Below are 23,625 nucleotides of genomic sequence, written 5' to 3' on the forward strand. Positions count from 1 at the left end.
GCAAGATAGGCTTTTTATTGAGTCATCCTCTTTCTCGAAATGGTTCCCTTGTTTTAAATTAAATCACACCATTGCCCCTTATTTCACCATCCTTACCAATCCGAAGATCCGTAGAGTCTATACTGAAATTAGATTCCAGACCATGAACACAGTCTATTTAGAGGGTAGATACAAAGGGGTACCAAGATCTGACCGTCTCTGCATTTGCGGAAACAAGGAGATCGAAGACCTGGTTCACTACATGCTAAAGTGCCCCTTATATAACGACCCTAGACATAAATTTTTAGAACCTTTTATAGTCCCTAGAGCTGGCCTCTCTCCAGATATTTTAATAGCTGACTTACTTTCGGATAATCATAGTAAAATCATATTGGCAGTAGCAAATTTTGCACTTGCTGCAAAACATATTAGAGTCCAATATTGTAAAAATCAACAGCTTTGAACTTTTTAACCATGTTATATATTTTAGATGAGTGTGAATGTTATTGTATATTTTGTTGTAATGCTTTAGTACTGCTATGGCCTATGGCTAAGAGCAAATAAAGTTGTTGTTGTTGACATATTTTATTTTTTATATTCTTATTAACTTTTATCTTTCTAACCCCCTTCAACATCTCCCTGGATCCTTTTCTCTCAGAGGAGGGAGACCTCTCTTCCCTGCCTCCCCCAAAACTTCTCTGACTCTCAACCACCTTTAGTCATTATGCAGGAAGATGCTGGTACTGGCATTGAGTCCAACTGAAAGGCTACAGCTCAGCCAGGAGATTCAATTCAACCCCCCCCAACCTGTACTTAATTTTCTTTCACAACAGGTTCATTCTGAACATGTGTAGGGAACGCCCTTGTGAATTCCCATTGGCTACAAAAAATGCAAACATGTCACACAACTATTAGACAAAAGCACATACCAGATGTTGCCCTTGAGCTAATACAACAATCTCTTTTCAAAGATACAATCTAAAAGGGGAAATATTTTCAGATAAACTACTCAAGCAAGAAAAATGCACACCACCTGTCAACTTTAGAAAGTCATTAGTCAAATGTTTAACATATTCAAAATATGCCATTTCTTATCCTTTCTGCCCTAAACCTGGCATGGACCATCCTCAGATTTTTCAACAATGTCAAGTTACAAATCAATCCAATGAACCGTTTCTAACTATAAGCTGTAGAATCTATTGCCCACCCCAAATACTTGTTATAATGACACAATGTGATTCAGCAGACACACTCCACATAGGGCCTTATAACAGGGTCAGAAGATGTAGATAATGGATTCAAAGTAGTTCATAATGAGATATGTAATCTATCCTATGCTTCTTATAACTATTGCAACATTGATTTTCTGTCATAGATACTGAAGGCAGCTAAACCAAAAAAATACTAAAAATAAACCAACAATTATTTTTAAAAAATAAATAAATCAGCAGTCTCTCATTCTACTGTATATAAAGGCTCACGGAAATTAACCCTTGGGTATCTGCAGGAAGACACACATTCATAGAACCAGGCAAATGATCCTTGTGCCTACCCGCGTCAGACAGTAGGGAGAAGAAAAAAGGCCCTCAGAATTAGAATTGAGACTGGGCAGATTCATCTGGATAGAAGCAATTCATGAGACAAATCAACAAACACTTGGTACATGGATGCTTTAACTTTGTCTATGGCTGCATGATAAAAGAGCTCCTAAATGCCTCTGCTGTGCACACTCAGAAGTGTTGTTGTGTTGCGGTTTGGGGTCCTTATGCTCAAACAGGCATTCCAACAGGACTATCTTTTTCCACATGATCCTGTCTGTTCTTTGACCATCCTTTTGTGGGTACTCTTGCCATGAGAGATCACGCATCTTGTGACAGGGAAGAATGCGTTTTCCATGGCAGCAAACCTCCTTTGGAATGCCCTCTGTCCCCAGGAAGGTTCACCTGGTGCCGGTCTTATGGTCTCTTTGGTGCCAGGCACCTTTTAAAAATTCTATTTTAACGCATTCTGAATTATATTTATCCTCCCTGTACTTTTCTAACTTTTGCTCTTATAATTTATTTTAATTTTTAGTTAAATTGAGTTTTGGCTCATGGTGTGTTGCTTTTATTGCTTTAATATACTTTGTAAGCCCGAGATTGAACAGTAACAGATGAATATTTAAATATATAATGGTGCAGTATATAATGACTTTGGGTCATTAACAACTTACAGAGCAATTCAAATCATGTGAAGCCGGTGGGGGGTGGGGGTGGAGGAGCTGGCGGGAAGCTCTGTGGCATCCATTCCCCATTTGGGAGGTACTGGGCCAGCTAAATGCTGGCACAGTTGGGAGCCACTTGTGGGGACTGGAAAAGCAAAAGCCAGCTCCTACGAATACCCCTACCGGGGAGTAAGTGTTCCCCATTGAGCACCATTGAAGTTATTTTACTCTGCTGGCCTATTGCCTGGTAGAAATTTTGCATGGATTGGGACCTGGGGCCTGCCCCGAATGTGGGATGACATGTAAGTCCCCTACCTCAGTTCCTCCTCCACCACATCCCTGGAATGCCCCATGTTCAGGGCTTCCGCTGGCTCTCTGTCCACTGGGCTGTATGTCCTCGGTGGACCCCCAATTGAGCCAGCCTGAACCCAGTGGCACTGCAGTTCAGCCGGGACAAGGGGCTTCTCCCACCGGTGTTCAGTGGTGCTGGGGGTCTGCCACATCCAACTACGCCCGGCCTGGCACAAATACAAGTTGGATTGCACACTTAGGCATGGAAGCTCTTATTCAATTATTGTTTCATTAGTGAAGTATTTTTTTTAGTGTGGTGACTGTTATGTTCTGTTACATTTTAGTTGTTAAATTCTATTCTGATAGAATATCTGATTATGGTACTTACAGAGATATGATTTGCCAATATCGTGCAAACAGAATATTGAGACTGGATGGAAGGATTATGTGTCTGATGGTGGAAAAGCAATTCCTAGCCCTTACCATTTCATAATCATTTGCATTGTCTGATAAAGAGAGGTGTGATGTGAGTCATCCCTAGGGCTGACAAGGATTGTTGAAATACATTATTTATTTGAACTTATATTTAGCCCTATCCCCAGGGCTTAGGGGAGGGTAGATATATATTTATGTTGACATTAAAATAGGGGAGAGCACATTTCTGTTCCCAGAAGGACTCTTAATGAGAATAATCTCTTCTTAGTGGGACAGAATATGAAAAACTCTGACCAAACCCTTGTCTTGTATGCAAAGGACATCCCTTCTGGTCCCCACTTAATTGAGTGATTCCCCTTCAGAGAGCATTACCTTCTCCTAATAGGAAGCAAGAGTGCCACAGAGATACTTTTCCATTTGGGAAGTGAGAATTTCAAAAGAAATGTATATGTCAGAGTAGATGAAAACATGTAATCTTCATTTGGCCTTTTATTGCTCTTTAGCATTGGGGAAGAGGAAAGAGGAGAACGAGGAGGCAAAGGGGAACTCACGCTGAGATTTGGGGATGAAAGGAAAAATGAAGTTACCCTCCTTCAGTATTTCACTTTTGAAAATTGTCAAAGTGATTGCTAGATGATTTCAGTGTACAATGGTATAGCTTCATCACTTTTATTGGAAAAACAAGATGGGTTGGAAGAACTATGACCCTCTGTGTCAGGTGTCACCAACCTTTTAGGACCAGAAGGCACATTTCAAATTTTGAGAAAGTGCTGGGGGCACCAATCACAAAATGGCTGCCATGTGGTGCAGCATAACACAAAATTAGAGAGTTATCATAGTGAAGCTTTCCCCATAATTGTGTTTCCATACTTGAAAAACCTTGATCTGTTGAATTTCTGCCTGCCATGTAGCTTTTAAATGCATAAGAATCTGTGTTTTTCCCAGTGCCAACCCTAAACCAGAGCTTAGGCTGCCATCCTCTGCCCATGTACCTGGAAGTAAGCCCCATTAAACACAAAGACTTATTTCTGAGTGGACATGCGAACCATAGTATTGCAAGGTAACTGTACAATGAATTCTTGATGAGTCCCTGGTCTTTAGCTCCTGCAAAGCAGGAGACATACCTAAGAATTTTGGCAAAGTTTTCATACTTGCCTTTTGGAGAGAGGGAAATTCTTCAATGGGTGGGTAAGCAGGGAGGAGTCAGTATCTCCCAGCTATGCCCGCCAGGGTACCTGGTTCAGCATCAGGGTAGACCTGAGGGTCGGGAAGGGGGGGTTGCTATTGTCTATAGGAGCTCCATCTCCCTCTGCAAGCACCCTGTCCACGTGTCTACTGGTCTGGACTGTTTGCACCTTTTGTTGGGTCAGCAGGACCGACTGGGGATTCTGTTGGTATACCTCCCACCCTGCTAACCAACAGACTCCCTAGCTGAGCTGACGGAGGTGGTCTCGGGTGTACTGTTGAGATCCCCCAGACTATTGGTTCTGGGGGATGTCAACATCCATGCTGAGGCCACCTTATTTGGGGTGGCTCAGGGTTTCATGCCATTGGCCCAACACATGTAGCAGGGCACACTCTGGACTTGGTTTTTGCAACTGAATATAAAGATGGTGATCTGAATGTGGGGGGGGGCCTTACATCAGTCCCTCTGTCATGGACAGGTCACTGCTTGCTGAAGTTTAGACTTACAGCAGCTTTTCCCCTCTGCAAGGGTGGGGGACCTATTAAGTTGGTCCGCCCCCAGAGACTAATGGATCTGGATGGTTTCCAAAGGGCTCTGGGAAGTTTTCCAGCTGATAGAGTTTTCTGGCTCCTGTTGAAACCCTGGTAGAACTGTGGAATACAGAAATGACCCGGGCGGTTAACACTATTGCTCCTGAACACCCTCTCCTGTGTAGTGATCATATGGCTCCATGGTATACCCGAGAGCTGAGAGGGATGAAACAATATAGGAGATGGCTTGAGTGCAGATGGAGGCGAACTCCTAGTGGATGCAGTTATACACTGGTAAGTGCCTATGGTAAGCTGTATTTAGGGGCAGTGAGGTCAGCAAAAAAACAATATTTTGCTGCCACTATCAAATCATCACTCTGCTGCCCAGCGGAGCTCTTCAGAATTGTCCGGGGGCTATTACACACTGGCCCCAAGGACATGGTAGATCCATTTGAGGCCCGCTGTAATGAATTTGCTAGGCACTTCCAGAATAAAATCTTTAGCATGTGCCAGGACTTAGACTCCAGTGTTATAACAGGTGAATCAAGCGAGGTATCCAGAGCACAGCCTTCTCCCGATTTCTTGGATGAGTTTCAGTTGGTACAGCTTGAGGACGTTGACAAGGTGCTTGGACAGGTTCGTGCAAGCACTTCTGTGCTGGATCCTTGCCCTTCTTGGCTAATAAAAGCTAGTTGGGATGGAACAGCCAGCTGGGCCAGGGAAGTGATTAATGCCTCTCTGCAAGAGGGAGTGGTCCCTGGCCGCCTGAAAGAGGCGGTAGTGAGACCACTCCTGCAGAGACCCTCCTTGGACCCAGAAAATCTTAATAATTATAGGCTGGTGGCAAATGTTCCATTCCTGGGTCCTTGAACGAGCAGTGAAAGGCCAGCTCCAGACACTCTTGGATGAGACTGATTATCTGGATCCATTTCAGTCAGGTTTCAGGCCTGGTTTTGGCATGGAAACAGCCTTGGTCGCCCTGTATGATGACCTCTGTTGGGAGAGAGATGAGGAGTGTGATTCTATTGATTCTCCTTGATCTCTCAGCGGCTTTCGATACCATCGACCATGGTATCCTTCTGGAACGACTGGCTGAGTTGGGAGTGGGAGGTACTGCATGGCAGTTGTTCCGCTTCTACTTGGCAGGTCAGCTCCAGAAGGTGGTGGTTGGGGAGCATTGCTCGGCACCTTGGACTCTCCAGTATGGGGTTCCACAGGGGTCAGTTCTGTCCCCCATGCTGTTGAACATCTACATGAAACCGTTGGGTTCGGTAATCTGGAGCTTTGGAGTGCGTTGCCATCAGTATGCTGATGACACACAGCTCTATTTCTCCTTTTCATCTTCTTCAGGTGAGGCTGTCAATGTGCTGAACCAGTGCCTGGCTGCAACAATGGACTGGATGAGGGCTAATCAACTGAGGCTCAATCTAGACAAGACTGAGATGCTGCTAGTGGGAGGTTCTTCTGACGGGATGGTGGATGTTCAACCTGTCCTGGATGGGGTTCCATTCCCCTTAAGGAGCAGGTTCATAGCTTAGGGGTTCTCCTAGAACCTTCTCTGTCACTTCAGGCTCAGGTAGCCTCGGTGCATGGAGTGCCTTCTACTAACTTCGATTGGTGGCCCAACTATGTCCCTATCTGGACAGGGATAACTTGGCTTCAGTTGTCCATGCTCTGGTAACCTCCAAGTTAGATTACTGCAGTGCACTCTACGTGGGGCAGCCTTTGAAGATGGTTTGGAACCTGCAGCTTGTGCAAAATGCAGCAGCCAGATTGGTAACGGGGACCAGACGGTTAGAACATATAAAACCAATTCTGGCCTGCTTACATTGGACGCCTGTATGTTTCCGAGCTTGATTCAAAGTGCTGGTTTTAACCTATAAAGCCTTACACGGCTTGGGACCACAATACCTGATGGACTGCCTCTCCCGACACGAACCTATCCGTATACTATGCTCAACATCCAAGGCCCTCCTCTGGGTGCCTACTCCGAGGGAAGCTGGGAGTCTGGCAACAAGGGGAGGCCTTTCTCGGTAGTGGCCCCCAAATTATGGAATGATCTTTGTGACAAGGTGCGCCTGGCACCAACACTGTTATCTTTTCGGCGCCAGGTCAAGACTTTCCACTTCCCCAGGCATTTTAGCATGTGTTTTTCAATTGTTTTTTTTTTAAGTGTTTTTAAATTTGTATATTTGTTTTTAATGTTTTTAATTGTTGTAAACCGCCCAGAGAGCTTCGGCTATGGGGCAGTATACAAATGTAATAAGTAATAGTAATAATAATAACCCTTCAACATTAAAACCACAAAACCATGGGTTGGCAGGTAAAGGGAGACTCACTCCTAAATTTCTATTCCTCAAGCCACGTTTATACATTGAGATCAGGCCCAGTAGCAAACGGACAGCCAGTGCAGCTCTTTTAGATTAAAAGGTTAGTTAAGAATGCTTCGCCTTAAGTACATTCTTTTGAAATTCTAAAATGTGAGACTTGCAATGTTTTTTAAAAACATCTTTCAGAAAAATTAAAGTAGAAATAAAAGCAGCATATGACAAGGTCTGCATAGACTGCCAACTAGGGTTGCCATGTTTCCAGTTTTCACCCAGAGACTCCAGAATTTTGGGGTCCTCTGCAGATCTCTGGGTGGGGCAGCCCAATCTCCAGTCTCTCAGCTTTCATTTTTAAGTTTCTAGGTGGTCTGGTTCAAGAGATGTACACCAAAACGTCAGCCACCCCTCCAACTTCTATTAAATTAGCTCATAGCTAATCATCATAGATGAAAAGGAGAAATAGAGCTGCTTGTCATCAGCATACTGATGCCATACTGAAACTCATCCAAGAAATTCAGCATACTGAAACTCATCCAATGTCGAGCCCCAGCTCCCGCAGGAGGATCGAGGAGGGGGGGCTGGATGAGTGTCAGTTCTGGCTGCTAGGGCAAGGGGAAGAATCAGAGGGTGTTGAGACTTCCGAGGACGAGGGTGTGTGGTTGACACTGTGCCAGTTCCCACAGACAGTTCTCCCATCGAAGAAGACTGTGCTCAACTTCCAGATGCCCCAATAGAGCTGTTGGGGGATGTCTTGGCACATGCACCAACTCCACCTCCCCTGAGCTCCCCTCTTGGCACTTCAAGCACATCCCCGCCTCCTGAAGCTGAGTCGGCACCTATCGAGACTGTATCGTCAGATGAGCCAGCGGAGGCACGCCCCCTCTTGCCCCGCACCAGATGCTGGGAGAAGTGCTTCGGTCAGAGGGAGAGTTTTTGAAGGAGCTAGAGATTACAGGCGAAGGCCTTTCCTACTTAAGCCTGCATCCCCCTGACCTGGGTGCTGAGTCAACTTTCTTCACACTCTGCAGAGTGTACTTAGGTAGTCTAGGTAGGGATTGTAATGAGTTAGCATAGTGTGCCTATGAAACATATTGCCTTCAATGTTACTTTAATAAAACAGGAATTAATTCCATCCTCGTTTCCATCTCGTGAGTCTCACTCTGGGCAGGACATCCAAGAAATTGGGACAAGGCTGTGCTCTGGATACCTCACTTGATTCACCTGCTATAACACTGGAGTCTACGTCCTGGTGGATGGTAAAGATTTTATCCTGCTAGTGCCTAGCAAATTCTTTACAGCGGGCCTCAGATGAATCTACCATGTCCTTGGGGCCAGTATGTAATAGTCCCCGGACAATTCTGAAGAGCTCCACTGGGCAGCAGAGTGATGATTTGATAGTGGCAGCAAAATATTGTTTTTTTGCTGACCTCACTGCCCCTAAATACAGCTTACCATAGGCACTTACCAGTGTGTAATTGCATCCACCAGGAATTCGTCTCCATCTTCACTCAAGCCATCTCCTATATTGTTTCATCCCTCTCAGCTCTCGGGTATACCGTGGAGCCATACGAGCTCTACACAGGAGAGGGTGTTCAGGAGTAATTGTGTCAACCGCCTGGGTCATTTCTGTATTCCACAGTTCAACCAGGGTTTCGACGGGAGCGCCAGCCCTATCAACCGGAAAACTTCCCAGAGCCCTTTGGAAACCATCCGGATCCATTAGTCTCTGGGGGTGGACCAGCTTAATAGGTCCCCCACCCTTGCAAAGGGGAAAAGCTGCTGTAAGTCTAAACTTCAGCAAGCAGTGACCTGTCCATGACAGAGGGACTGATGTAAGGCCCCCCACATTCAGATCACCATCTCCCTGTCCTGTTGCAAAACCAAGTCTAGAGTGTGCCCTGCTACATGTGTTGGGCCAATGGCATATTGAGACAGTCCCATAGTTGTCATGGAGACCATGAAATCCTGAGCCACCCCGGATAAGGTGACCTTGGAATGGATGTTGACATCCCCCAGAACTAACAGTCTGGGGGATCTCAACAGTACACCCGAGACCACCTCCGTCAGCTCAGCTAAGGAGTCTGTTGTGTAGCAAAATGGGCAGTACACCAACAGAATCCCCAGCATGTCCTGCTGACCCAACACAAGGTGCAAACAGTCCAGACCAGTAGTCACATGGACAGGGTGCTTGCAGAGGGAGATGGAGCTCCTATAGACCACAGCAACCCCCTCCCCAACCCTCAGGTCTACCCTGATGCTGAACCAGGTACCCTGGCAGGCGTCGCTGGGAGAGACTGACTCCTCCCTACTCACCAACCCAGGTCTCGGTTATACATGCCAGGTCGGCTGCCTCATCCACTATTAAATCATGAATGATAAATACCTTATTCTGCACTGATCTGGCATTTAGGAGCAACATCCAGAGGTCTGAGAGCTGGCTGATAGTCCAGCCAACCAACCTGTGGGTGTGGGGGGGGCAGAACAAGGCACAGTTGTTAAGTGCCTGGGCCGCGTTACCCTTACCTGGCAAGTCCTCCTCACAGTGGCATATTGCCCTCAATCAGTCACTACACTGATTGGGGGCCCTCAAGTCTCCCCACTTGGCTCTGGCTCTGCCAGGCACATGACTCAAGACCCACAAAAAGCCAGACAATCTGCAAAGCAGGAGCCACCTCAGCCAGCCACCTTATGTATCCTCTCCAGCGAAGAGACAGGTGGATGATATCAGCAACAGCTGGCTGAGTACCTTGGGGCCTGGTCCTGCAAGACGTGACCCCTGCAGAGCGGAATTCCAACAGGGAGAGGATGGATGTATGTTTTAATATTGTACACCTCCCTGGGAACCTTAGTTGAAGGGCAGCTAACAAATGTAATAAATAATAGTAAAAATACATTCACAGTTATAAACCACAATACTCTTATAAACCACAATACATTTAAGCATTATTTTGCAGTAAACATGAAGTATGCAGTCTTAACAAATTGTGTAAATATAATGGGAAGCAATGCTTTCCTTTATAGAAATCTGTAATAAGTCAATGCAGTACACCTCAAATTATCATTCAATTTAAAAATGCTAAAAAAATGGTTGTTTAAACAGGTTTTAATTTACATCAATGTTCAGCCAGTATTTATAATGCTAAAATTACTAAAAACATAAATGTCCTTAGATTCTTCTATCAAGCTATGCAGAAGTGAATTATTGAAAAGATAAAAATAAATTTGTTTGCTTTCTGTCAGAGTTCATATCCACAGCCAACCTTGATAGAAGACCAGAATGATTTAGACAAGTTTGCTTTGGAGATTCATAACATATGCTTGCTGGACAGAATTGAGTTATCTGTGCTCTGGAGAGTAAGTTATTGTAGCAGGAGCTGACAGAGATGAAGATAACTGAGGGAAATTCAATTACCTTTTAGTGTTTTCCTTCTAATAGGATTCCTAATGTGAAAAAGATCCTTAGATGATGTGCCTCTGTTGCTTGGTGAGATCTACTTTGATATGCGCCTCCAGAATAAAGTGAACTCTCTTTTCTAGGCCTTCATTAGGGATGAAACATGTGAGTGCTTCTTAAATGTATTAGATTTCAGGGATTAGATCAAACATATTGTCAGTGGTAGACCACATACTATTCCTTAAAAGAAAAAATTTTTTTTAAAAGCTGCTTTATAGTTTAGGAAACTATGAAATAAAAGGATTGTGTGTATATCTTTTGGTCCTCTTCACCTACTACTGTTGCCATTTTCTTGAATTCTTTTGCTTAAGTCTTCTGCTAAAAAACCCACTTCATCTGTACTTCCTGTATTGAGCATTGAGACTGAAACTGTTTCTTGTTCAGGAACCTAGACTCCCTGTGAAAGTACAGTTCTGTCAAATGAAATGTTTGCCACGTGTATGTGAAAACATATGTCAAATATATCACCTAAAGTAATATCTGAACAAAGACCTTTGTCGGTTTCTGACGAAACAGTTGTAATTTGAACTAGCTTGTTCAGACTTTTAACAATACCATGCACTCTGTCTCATTTGGATATAGATAATATAAAATCAAGGTTAAACCAAATTTGTCGTTTACTTTAGTGCCTGAACTTGGTTGCTAGAAGAGAAAAATGAGGAGAGACTTGGTGTCAGTTGGGCTGCACTCTGAAGTTTAGGAAGCTTATTTTGGTGACAAATATGTAGGGGACCCACAGATCTTTTTGCTTATGACAATGCCATTTTTGAAAGTATAAGTGGTATTGTACAATTATTGGGATGACTGGTTTTTATAAAATTGCTCAACTCAGCACATACCCTTTTACTTGTAACCCAGCTTAACCTGGTATCCATATTGTGTTTCTTCTTCTGTTATAAAGAAAATACTGCCAAGTAGAAACATTCATCCCATAAGCAATTGTTGTATGTGTTTGTTGCTTTACACAGGTGTTTTGCCACATCTGCATATGTACTAAGGAGTCATGGCTCAATGTGGCTTCATAAAACATATTCCTATCTAATGGTGCATAGAGTGTTACTACTTACACAGAAGTATGTTCTTTGCAGATCTATCCAGATCAAATGTTTTCAGCCGTGACTAATTTCTTTACCTATTTTGAGCTGTGTATAAGCATGGCTCAGCCGTGTAGCCAGTTCACAGGGAGGGACAGCACCATAAGAAAGTACATACCTTTCAGTGTTCTAGCTTGACTGATTTGATGAAACCATGATGTACTGTGATGGAGAAACAGTTAATATGATTAGGTGTAATTTTATTATCATAAACACATTTACAGTCTGATTTTGTAACTAATGTAGTTTTCTTCTTTCAGCTGTTCTATGTACTCGAACAGAAAATAAAAACACCTTTATGATGCTGACTACCAAAGGCAATAAACATGGCTTTTCAGCTTTACTGAAGCATAGTCACGATTAGTATAAAAAAATGTTTGCTTCTTACAAATATCTTTAGTTTGTTTTTTAAAGTACTTTTTTGTGCAAGAGGGATGCAATTTTTGAAAGTTTGTTTTTATTATATACTGCAAGCTAGCTTTTCTCCCATGGGCTTCACTATTTGTTGGGTTACATTGTGAGAGCAGAAAAGCACTTTTGCTTATATAATGTCCCCCCTTTCCACTGATTTCCCCTTCCAACTGCAGTCCCCGTGTCCCATCTCACACCATTCTGGAAGATTTTGGGAGACACAGAATAGAATGCAGTGGAGAGGAGGCCATTGGATTTTTACATGAGTGAAACTCAACTTTCACTTCTCTGGATCTATCCTGCTGAATATTATTGGCAATAATATCTTGTGGTAATATTGTACTGTTGACTTGATGAAACTTTGTAAGCATAGAATCACATATCACCTTACAAAAGAGGACTGAAGTAGCAGTGCCTTGGTGGGCCCTGTATTCTGTGAAAACTCAGTGTTACATATTTTTAAATGTACACATAATAATTAGCTATGTTTGCTACCTTATTTCCTTTTATAGCAATGTATTTCATTATTTCCACAGGGTAGCTATGTTAGTCTCCTGTAACACAAACATCAGAGTTTTGTGACATCTTAACAATTTTTTTATGGCATAAGCTTTGGGGGACTACTGCTTCCTTCATCAAGTACATAATACAACCACAACTCATCAGACACACTCACAACTTAAGACTTCCCATCAGACATTCCTCCAACTGCAATACCCACTTGATGAAGTTTGAGTGGGAGGGTGGGGGACCGATCAACAAGGCCAGACTGGTGCCCAGGAACAATTTACTACAGGACAGACCAAGTAGAGAAAGTGACAGAACATTACTTGTCACTTACAGTTCCCAGCTGAAACCACTCACATGTATCATCAATGATCTATAGCCCATCCCTGACAATAACATCCTGCTGAATGAACCAGAAAGGTGGTGATTTTCATTTATTTTTATCCTCCCCTGCAACCTGTTTTCTCCCCCTCTCCCAATATGCTCCAAAACACCATAGGAGGTGGTGCTGTGAGATGGAGGAATCACTTGTGAACTGAAATGAGACAAATTATTTTTAGCACATTTAAGTGTTGATTGGCTTACTGATGCCAAGATTTCTGTGTTTTTGACAACTGTTCATGAGTTACAACTGTTAATTATATAACTGTTATTGTCCGTGCTTTTCTGCTTTTTCTTTTGTCTTATGCCACTTTTTACAGTCGTGTCCTCCCCACCCCTCCAAAGTCAGTATATACACCTGTAACTCAGGATAACAGTGCATCTAATGAAGTAGGCTGTAATCTATAAAAGCTAATATCTTAAATAAATGTGTTCATATTTAAAGTTCCACAAGAGCCTTTGTTTTCATTTAATTTTGTACTATACAATGTATTAGCAGAACTTTGGCAAAATTATTTTCTAGATTCTAATTACATCATGCAGTGTTAAGTTCAAAATACATGTGTCAAAAAGTTGTAAAAGGGAAAAGCTACCAAAAAATCATCTGGTAGGTCTCTTTTTTTATGTGGAATCTGGTAGGTGCCTCTTTCATCACACATTGAGAAGGCAATGATTTGTAGGCCATTCCCCCCCCCAGGCTGGTTTCTTTTATGTGCTATTTCCAGTGGGGTGAAGTGATATCTTTTAATGATAAAATGAGTTGTGATCCTTTCAAATTATTGTATTCGATACTTTTCAACAATATATTTATGCAACATGGAAGTGATCCCGTATCTCACTCCCTCTTGAACAGAAGATTGAAACAGTTAAGTGTACCTCTGGTTCTAAGAGGCATGTTTGTTGTTTGCAAGGTTCCAGACATGGTTGTGCCACATCTAAAGTCATATTTCAAATCAGGACATTTCCTGATCCTTTTTAGATCTTGTTTTAAAAGGAGTTTATGCACTAATCTTATAATATGTACTAATCTTAAATATACAGAGAGCGTAATGTTAATGCAATTATCCTAAGACACACCACAGATGCGTAAGAGAAAACTGAAGGAGGTTGTACACTCAGGCATAAAGAGAAATTTCAGAGTAATTGGGAAAAGGATTATGACAACGTGGAGAACTGGTTTGTATAGCTTAGTATAGTTGTACTCCAGAAAGTATTAGGAAAGCTCTGGTATCTTTCTTTGTGTGCCTTAGGTTAGAGTCAGAGGGCTGTACACGAAGGTGATCGTGTAGATGGCAGAGATTCTTAATGTTTACAATACTTTAGAAAATGCAAGCTGAAATGCATCCTTTCTTCTTCTGCATACCCTGTAGCTGCATACTGGCTCACCTTTTGTTGTGTTATGTCAGCGGTGGGGAACCTGCAGCCCAATGACTGATTAGGCCAGTCAGGCCTCCCCATTTGGTCCACAAAGCTGTTTTGGCCAATTCACACCCACCTGTCATACACCTGACAAAATATATAATGTTAATATGATCATCATCAGTTGCAAAGCGCAGTTTGATTTCAAACCGTACAAAGAAAGGAAAACGGGTCAGTTGATATCATTGTGATGTCAGATATTTGGCAGCTAGGGAAACTGTAACAAGTGGGCAGGGCTGTTGTGTAGGATGTGGGAGGTAACAATCTCACCCTCTGGCCAGATTTAGTTCCCCACACCTGTGTTATATTATAGAAGATCTCAGTAACTGCTAGGTTTAATGGTTGGGATCTAGACTTTGCCTCCAACACCAGAAGAGATCCTTCAGTCCATGCAAAGCTATTGATCCCGCAGAAAAATCTTGCTGGAAGAACCAGAGAGGAGGCAATTTTCATTTTATCCTTCCTCCTGCAATCCCCATTCTGCCCCCCACCAGATATGGTCCAACACATCATAGGAGATGGTGCTGTAGGGTGGAGTAATCCCCTCCCCACTTTCTGTCACCAGGAGTTTCCAAAGAACTCCACTTTAGGGACATTAGAGAGTCTGACTCCAACCCTAGATGTTCAAAATTGGGGGAAACACCCATTGTTGTGGTTTTCTCTCAGCAGCCTCTGAATCCTGAAAATGTTTTGCATTTAGGAGAAGCAAACATAGCTCCTGCATTCCAACCTAAGACTCTTACAAATTGCAAATGATGTCTACAACATCATGCCCATTTTTCGCTTTCCCTGTATTTTGCTTAGCATTCAGCCTGAAGAAGAGTTTTGAAGAACTGGAAAGCTTGTTAGTTCAGAACTGCGAAATCTCATACCCATGGCCAATTATGGTCCTCCAGAACCCTCTGGCCTTCAAGAGTGTCTCCAGGCCACCTCCCTTTACCAGGCATGACTGGAGTGTGTCCTTGGACGGTCATAATGCCTCTTGCTTGCCTGGATGAAAGAGAAAGGTGTGTGTTTGTGTGTAAACCTGACTTTTGCATAGCTAGAATGTAGCTTAGTGTACAATGATGAAAATCTCATCCATTGCTGTGCCTTCTTGTGTATCTGGCCCCATCCACTTTTTTCCTCTGACCCACCCATCACTGGCATGTGGCCCCTAGACAGTTGCCTATGAGATAATGTGGCCTCAGGATGAAAAAGGTTTCCCACCCCAGTTTTAGTTGGTGTTAATAAAGTATTAAGCATCTACTTTTCAAGAGAGAAGGACATAGAGAAATCAGCTGTCTTAGCATAAATTAAATCCCCGAAGTCTTTTCTAAATGCATTTTACAAATGATGCTAAAATGCATTTTGTTTTCATCAAAACAAGAACACAGCAGATTTTGAAACTGAACATCATTATCTATATGCTTCTTCAATTCCGTTTACCTATAGAAAGTTTAGTAACACATTCATGTCATGTAAAAATATCAGCACTCTTTTGACTCTCACCAGTATATCACATTACTGTGGTTTATAGAACTTTCCTGGTACTGATTCTAGCCCTTCTAATAATGAGACAGCTTGAAGTTTTATTTTTAAATGACCCTTTTTGGGGGCAGGTTGACTACTTTTATTATGTTAATAATAACCAGGGGTCTTCTATATATGCCAAAGCAATGAGACCACAACAGTTTTTGTATCAAATAGCTTAAAAATAGTTAATTTATATGCAGATTCTGAATCTCCAGATCTGTTAAAGGCTAGATAAATGATGATGCAGGGACCGAGGCTGCAGGTTGCAGAGATGAAAAGCCAATACATTGTATCCAGTCCATTAAAACAAGAAGAAATAGAAAAGATACCTTGATAAGTGTTCTGCCTGTGTTAACCTTGATGGCTATTATCGGGGGAGGGGAAAGGGGCATGCTGCTATATCTGTTTCATTGGCTTAGGCGTTTTCATGCTGAAAGAAATCAATACTTGGAGTCGTTGGATGACAGAAGCATCACTTCAGAATTGAAGGTGGCTGTCAGACATTGTCATTGGTTGACTTTTGTTTGCTATTGAGGTTTTAAGCTTTCATTTTTCTAAGTCTTATTCAGGAGCTTTGGAAGATTTCCCTGGGTGGCATTTCTAGTTCAGACTTTAAACTGAAGGTTAAAGGTCAAGTGCAAAAGATCTTACAAAAAAACGCAGGAGCATGTTCCATGTACTAAAATATGTGGTGTTGAGGAAAATTTGTGTTTCCAGGTGATATGTTTTTGTTTCTCCTTGGATTTCTTTTTCTCTTGTTAATGACACACTTTCATTAAGGGAAGTATGTTTCACAGAGTTAGTAATTGTCAGCTTGGATAACACAACAGTATCATTTAACATAGTATAGGAATATTTAATGTTGTTTGAGGAACTGAACGTTTATAGATGGATAGAAAACATTCATGTTCAAATATTTCTCAGTTTTTTGTGCTCAGCAATACTTCAGTAAACTATGATAATCAATAGTCAAAGGACAAAATGGTCTCATTTCCCATGCTTGTTTTTCATATGGAGTGTTTCCCTTTAACATGTTTTGATTGCTCATTTTCCAACATATTATATGCCATTTTATTTATAACAAGGGCGATTATACTTTTTAAAAAAATGACTGTTTAATTTTGTTGCTATGATATTAAACTGTTACTTTAAAAAAAATTACACATACTAAGGCAGAGCCTAAATAGGTATATCTAAAATTTAAGAACCAGAACATCTGATTGCTGTTACATTCCTATTTAGGCTCTGGCTTAGTATATGCAAATTAAAGAATGGACTATTCTAAAAATGTTAGCTGATACCCAGCATCATGTGAGCAAATGCATTGGGACTTCCCCTTCCCCTCTGCCTCACTGTGCCCCTAAATCTGCTTTGAAGGGTCCCTCAAGCCTCTAGAGCAAATTTCGGCAGTGTGCCGGGAGGAGGAGGGCAAGATAAAGTACTGTTATGCAAGTGAAAATGTTGCATGGGCTGATGCCATTGGGTGTCACCCACTATTAACCTAAGCTCTACAGTAACATTTCTTGTTCGTCCTTTGATTGCATATTATGAATGCACTATATCAGAGGAGAGCCAGTGTGGTGTAGTGGTTAAGGTGTTGGACTACAACCTGGGAGACGAGGGTTCGAATCCCCACACAGCCATGAAGCTCACTGGGTGACCTTGGGCCAGTCACTGCCTCTCAGCCTCAGAGGAAGGCAATGGTAAACCACCTCTGAATACCGCTTACCATGAAAACCCTATTCATAGGGTCGCCATAAGTTGGGATCGACTTGAAGGCAGTACATTAAAATATCAGAGGAGGGGAACCTGTGGCCTTCCAGGTGTTGTTGAACTCCAACTTCCATCAGCCCAGCCACCAGGGCCAATGATCAGGGGTAATGGGAGCTGTAGTCCAGCAACATCTGGAGGGCCAAAGGTTCCCAATCCTTGTACCTTATGATATCTGCAATAAGTCTGAGGGAGAGAGATATAAATCCCATTCAGTTGCATCTTGAGCATGGTGGAATCAAAGCATCCAGTCCCCTTCCTTCTTTGCAAAAGAAGATAGAGATTTAGCTCAAGGAGCTAAGACTCTCCTCCTTTTTCTGTCCTCCTGCATCAGTGATGATATTGAGAGGGTATCTTGCAGGGATGAAGAAGCCACTCCTTTGCCTAATATGAAGTCCTCAATTCTTCCAGCTGCACTCACATAACATTTGTAAACTTCTTTACATATTACTTTGTGCTTTAACTAATATTATTTGAACTCCAATTTGTGTGTTAATTAGATTAATCTTCCCTACAAAAATAATGGGGGAAAGGGGAAACTTGAAAAAGACTTTAAGGCAGCTCCCATGCTCCTGTCTGAGCAAACAGGAGTGCAAGAGCTGTCCTACAATCTTTGCAAAAACCCTTTGAAGTAGTTGGTGCAGTCGTGCTGCTTCAAAGGGCAGTTTTGAACTTTTAATCTCCACTTGTCTGATGAGGGGGGATTAGATCCTGCTAGGGATGTCACTAGGGATATCAGCTGGTGGGCATGGTTTGGGGAAAATGGCCTCAGTGGCCAAATGGGATCCCCTAAAGGGCCATGATTGACCTGGAGGCTTGAGGTTCCCCACCCATGCAATAAAGGGTGATGAAGCTATCGTCAATTTTCTTGGAGAAGTCTTTATCTGAAAATTAGGGGGGGAAATAGAGAAATTCTGTTAGCTTGCACACCACACTTCTGTTTGTTTTACATACGTGTAAATTGCCATTTTGAAAAACTGTTGCCAGATAATGTAAGTTTGGAAAATTATCTTTGAAATGATGTAGAACAAGTTAACTATGTATGAACATGAAAAATGGGTTGGTAGTTTGACATTTTCATGAAATTACACCATATCAGTATTTCCCATTGAGCTAGCTATGTTAGTCTATTACAATGCACACACGTAAGAGTCTTGTGGCACCTTAAAGACTAACAGCTTTATTGTGGCTTAAGTTTCTGGGGATTAGACCCTACTCCACCATGAAGTGGTCCCTAGTCCATGAAAACGTATACCACAATAAAGTTTTAAAGGTGTGTCACAACATAATATGTGATTTTTTGTAAAAGACATTATAGCGCATATGGGAACTCACAGCGCAATAGATAGTTGCATTTCCAATCATTCAGAGCTCTGTTTCAGGGCTCAGCTTGAGGAGGCTTGCAGCACTGTTCAAGGCTCACAGGGGGGAAGGGGAGTGAAAAGAAAAACGTCCCTTTCTATATAGTACTAAAAGATTCATATTGAGATCAGTCTGTCAGCTCCAACGTTGTGTATTTTGAAGCTATATATTGGGACGAGTGGGATAGGAAGATGTCTGAGTGGACAGGGGGAGTCCTTAAAAGAAAAGGATGAGTTCAGCATCCAAGCCCTTGTCTATTTCATTTTCCTCTAGCTTCACAGAAAATTGGCAAATTACTACTGAGTAGAGCTTTTTGTGAGGGAACTCGATAGCCTGGAAGATAGGCTGCCAATGTATTTATATTCTCCCTTTCCTCCAAGGTAGCATGTGTATGTGCGTGCATGAGCAAGCACACACACACATGTTCTTTATCCTCACAACAGCTTACCACAACCACTTACCTAGTTAGGTAAGTTAAGCTAAGAAATGGTGGCTGGCCAAAGACACTTTCTGAAATGTATGGTCAAATGAGGATTTGAATCTGGGTCTCCCCAGACCTAGTTGACATTTTAAACTGCTGCACCTCAGTAGTCTTGGTGGGGATCAGGAAGCAGCTAGCTGGTTTGGACGCTCTGGCTTTCTTTGTATATAGTGGGCGAGAAGCTCTTTTAAGGGGATTGAAATAGAGCAGGAGTGAGAATGATGAATGATGGATATCTGTTGTTTCTCTGAAAGTATATAATTCATACTTGGTTTCCATTCCTGATTTAAGAAGCTTCAATGGACATTCTGTGTGTGTCTTCAGATTTCTACCAAAAATATATTCATGCATTAATATCGTGAAAACTAATAAAAACAAAGTGCTTGCTTTCAAATGAAAAGTTACTGCCTCACTCTAAGAGAGAAGTATGAATTAAAAAACAAATGCCCCCTCAAATTGTCACCAATTATAGAATAATGTCTAGTTTTAGAATTATCTGCTCTTTGATGCTGTTGCAATTGCAATAGATATCATAAATTTCTGTAAATATATCCAATACTAATGGTTCACATAGTAATTTCTCCCTGCGGTCATGTAAGATGGTTCACTTTGAGAGGGGAAAAAATGTGACACAACGAAATGATGTCCAGGTGCACAGGGTGGACAAAAGAAAGTACATCTTTACATAGTATATAATTCAACTATGAAATTTGCTGCTGACAGATGTCTGTCATTTTAGATGATTTTAAAGGGGGATTAGCCAAATTCATGGGGTCTAAAGCAGTCAGTGGCCATCCTACTTCCACTTCAAAGGCAGCATGAATACCAATAGCTAGAGAGCAATAGAAACAAAATTCAAAGGGATCTTGATAGGCTGGAACATTGGGCTGAAAATTTAACAGGGATAAGTGCAAAGTTCTATGCCTAGGAAAAAGAAACCAAATGCACAGTTATCAGATGGGGGATACTTGGCTCAGCAATACTACATGCGAGAAGGATCTTCGAATTGTTGTTGGTCACAAGTTGAATATGAGCAAACAGTGTGATGTGGCTGCAAAAAAGGCAAATGCTATTTTAGGCTGCATTAACAGAAGTATAGTTTCCAAATCATGTGAAGTATTAGTTCCCCTCTATTTGGCACTGGTTAGGCCTCATCTTGAGTACTGCGTCCAGTTCTGGACATCACAGTTCAAGAACGATACAGACAAACTGGAACCAGGTTCAGAGGAGGGCAGCGAGGATGCTCAGGGAACTAGAAACAAAGCCCTTTGAGGAGAGACGGAAAGAACTGGGCATGTACAGCCCTGAGAAGAGAAGACTGAGGGGAGATATGATAGTACTTGAAAGGTTGTCACACAGAGGAGGGCCAGGATCTTTTCTCGATCATCCCAGAGTGCAGCACATGGAATAATAGGCTCAAGTTGCAGAAAGTCAGATTTCAACTGAATTTCAGGGAAAAGTTCCTAACTGTTAGAGCGATACAACAATGGAACCAATTACCTAAGGAGGTGTTGGGCTCTCCAGCACTGGAAGCATTCAAGAGGCAGCTGAGCAGCTTTAAAATGGATTCCTGCATTGAGCAAAGGGGTTGGACTTGATGACCTTATAGGTCCCTTCCAACTCTATGATTCTGTGATTCTTTGAAAGAATGTCCTCATATTTTGTTTGGGGTTTTCTATAAACGCCTGGTTGGCCATCAAATGGAAGTCTGTAATGTTGTGCGTATTTGTGTGTGGTTAATTTTGTTAAAGCAACACCACAGCAGCAGAGTAACAGCAGATGTTGAAATGTGAGTGTGCCAGCGTGTGCATGCATTTACCTAAGAAAGTAGGCTTGTACCCTGCATCAGCATCACTGAGACTTAGTAAAAATAAGAAAAGCTACTTTATTTATAGAAATACATAGTAGATAGAAAAGGCATACCAAGTTCTAACTAACTAGCTAAGTTGGAGGCATAACACCCAGGTGTAGGGGTTAGCCTCATGGCTTGGAGAGAGCAGAGACAAAGGGATGTCTCCTCTCTCCCACATAGTCGGAGGACAAAGGAGTGGAAAGGGCGGAAGGAGGAGGGGCAGGTAAGCTTCCCTAAAGACGTAACAGTCTAGCGACAGAAGGAAGTCAGTCAGAGCATCACGGGTAAAGGTAAGCAAGCCTATCCATCTGGAGGACCCTGGCTCTATCTCCCTTCTGGAGCATAAACAAAAGAACAAAACAGGAGTTGCTCTTGCCCCACTTCCAACATGTAATGTTGTTTTATATCTGATATGAAAAATTCCTTGCCAGATTATTTATTTATTTTGTATCCCGCCCTTCCTCCCAGCAACAGCCCAGGGTGGCAAACAAAGCACTAAAACACTTTAAAACATCATAAAAACAGATCTTAAAATACATTATATAGATTATAGTGGAGTTGACATGAAAAAGTACTCTAAAATTTATTTTTACAATTTTGCTCCATCAACAATCATATAAGATGTTATCCAGGTACTTAGGGCTTTGGAAAATAAAATTGTCAGACGAGAACTGTTTTTGTAAATATTTGTGTCTTTTGTTGGCCACTATGTGGGCTACAAATAGACGTCACTCACCAAACCGTGGTTTGCACTAATCTAGTTTATACCTGTAACCATGATTTGAATTTCAGCCGTGCTTTATAGCTGCTTTGAAAGCTTTAGCTTCCAGTCTGCTTGTGCTCTCATTTTCTATAGTGCAAGGTGGTCTGGAGGTGGAACAATAGCTGTAGCTATAGAAGTATTGTACCAATCCACATTTAGTATGGAGTATGGGTCGCAAGCCCACTTTAATTCATGTTTTCTGATTCTTGTTTTCTGGCTGATCACAAACCATGCTTCATCAGCTTAAACATCAAAGCAAACCATAAATAAATTGAGCAATAGGTATAACAAACTATGATGTTATCAAGGATGAAAGGCACTTCAAAGTAGTGTTATGTTGAGTAGAAAAGCTTTGTCTATCAATAACACAGGTGGATGTCACGGGAGTTGTTAGAGGAAAATGGTTTTTGAGAATGGCAGAATCCAAAGTTGCATGAGCAAACTTCCCCTCGTGCAACAGGTTCCTGTGAACCTCACAATCTTCTCTAGAATGTCCCAAAACCTCCAGATCAGATTTTGAGGGCATATGGTTGGGGGGCTGCAGGGAAGAGGAGAGGAAGATCAACCCCTGCTGCACAAGCAGAAGTATGTTCTGGTCACACATGGACAGCATTGTATGCAACCTAATATCTGTAAAGTATGAGTTGACAATAGAGACTTCTCTGTTACCAAAGTAAATACTGTTGTTCCGCCGCTAATCTTGGATAAAGTTATTGCCTTAATATTTGTAATCACTTGGTTTACCCTCTTTTCAGGTTTTACCTGCTGTTAATGTTGTAGCAGATCTGTTACTTTCTGGTCAGGTTAAGTGCTCTACTAGTGCAAGATCCATCCACCCAATTTCAAGCAATGCACCCTTTACACTGCAGTTCCATGCAACACAGCCTATACTGTTGAAGAAGATCCCTGACTCTGGGAAAGATTTTCAGGGATCAGGAGGGGAAGGGAAAGATAGGCTGTGCAGCTTGTCTTGCACAATGATTGGATAACAAACCATAATCAAATTCTACCTGGATCTTGCTGGTAACTTGTTTTCCTTGCATTCTATTGCCCAGCCTGCTTATAATACTAAGCCAAAACTTGACTAAGGCTAAGTGTGAACGCACAGGTATTCACAATAAAAATCATAGCCACTTCACTCCTCCCTGGATCCTGCTATTGCTGTGCTACCTGGAGCTAAGCCATAGCTTTGCTTAGTTTGATGTCCAAACCTAGGCTGATAGTTTGTCTCCCATAGACAAACCTCAGAAGGTAAGCCAAGAACAAACCTTTGCTATAGCTTGTGGCTTTTCAAGAGTGAGAGAAACCGTCAACCCGGGTTCAGATGTAACACTAAACCAAACTATGGCTTAGCTCTGGGCAATTTGGTGGTAGCAGGACTGGAGGAACAGCAAAGTGGTCATGGTTTATCTGCACACTTGTGTGTTCACGCTTAGCCATGGTCTGCATTAGCATTACACGTGGACCAGAGCTATGGCAATTTTGTTGCAGAATTCTACTTGGGAAGTATGTTGGTAATTTTAATTTGTTGACTGAACTGACTATAGAAGTGCACAGTATTTAAATTGTTTTTCTTTGTTCACCTTTCCCCACTTCAGTCATTGTGCGCCCAGTATTCTGCAGATAAACGAGAGGATGAGAAGATGTGTGACCATTTGATAAGGG

At 42.1% G+C, this 23,625-nt stretch overlaps 1 protein-coding gene across 4 annotated transcripts in view; it reads left to right on the forward strand.

The window, feature by feature from the left end:
- The window catches only part of LRBA (LPS responsive beige-like anchor protein), a 654,576-nt gene that overhangs the window by 234,903 nt on the left and 396,048 nt on the right, over positions 1-23,625 (forward strand). For all 4 annotated transcript variants that reach the window (XM_061584671.1, XM_061584674.1, XM_061584673.1 and 1 more), the window contains exon 37: positions 23,559-23,625. This exon is cut by the window's right edge and continues 100 nt beyond it. In XM_061584671.1, coding sequence (XP_061440655.1) covers positions 23,559-23,625 — 67 coding nt within the window. The remainder of the gene's footprint in view (positions 1-23,558) is intronic.

The sequence above is a fragment of the Rhineura floridana genome, chromosome 9 (genome assembly GCF_030035675.1).
Source record: "Rhineura floridana isolate rRhiFlo1 chromosome 9, rRhiFlo1.hap2, whole genome shotgun sequence".
In the NCBI taxonomy this organism is placed as follows: Eukaryota; Metazoa; Chordata; class Lepidosauria; order Squamata; family Rhineuridae; genus Rhineura; species Rhineura floridana.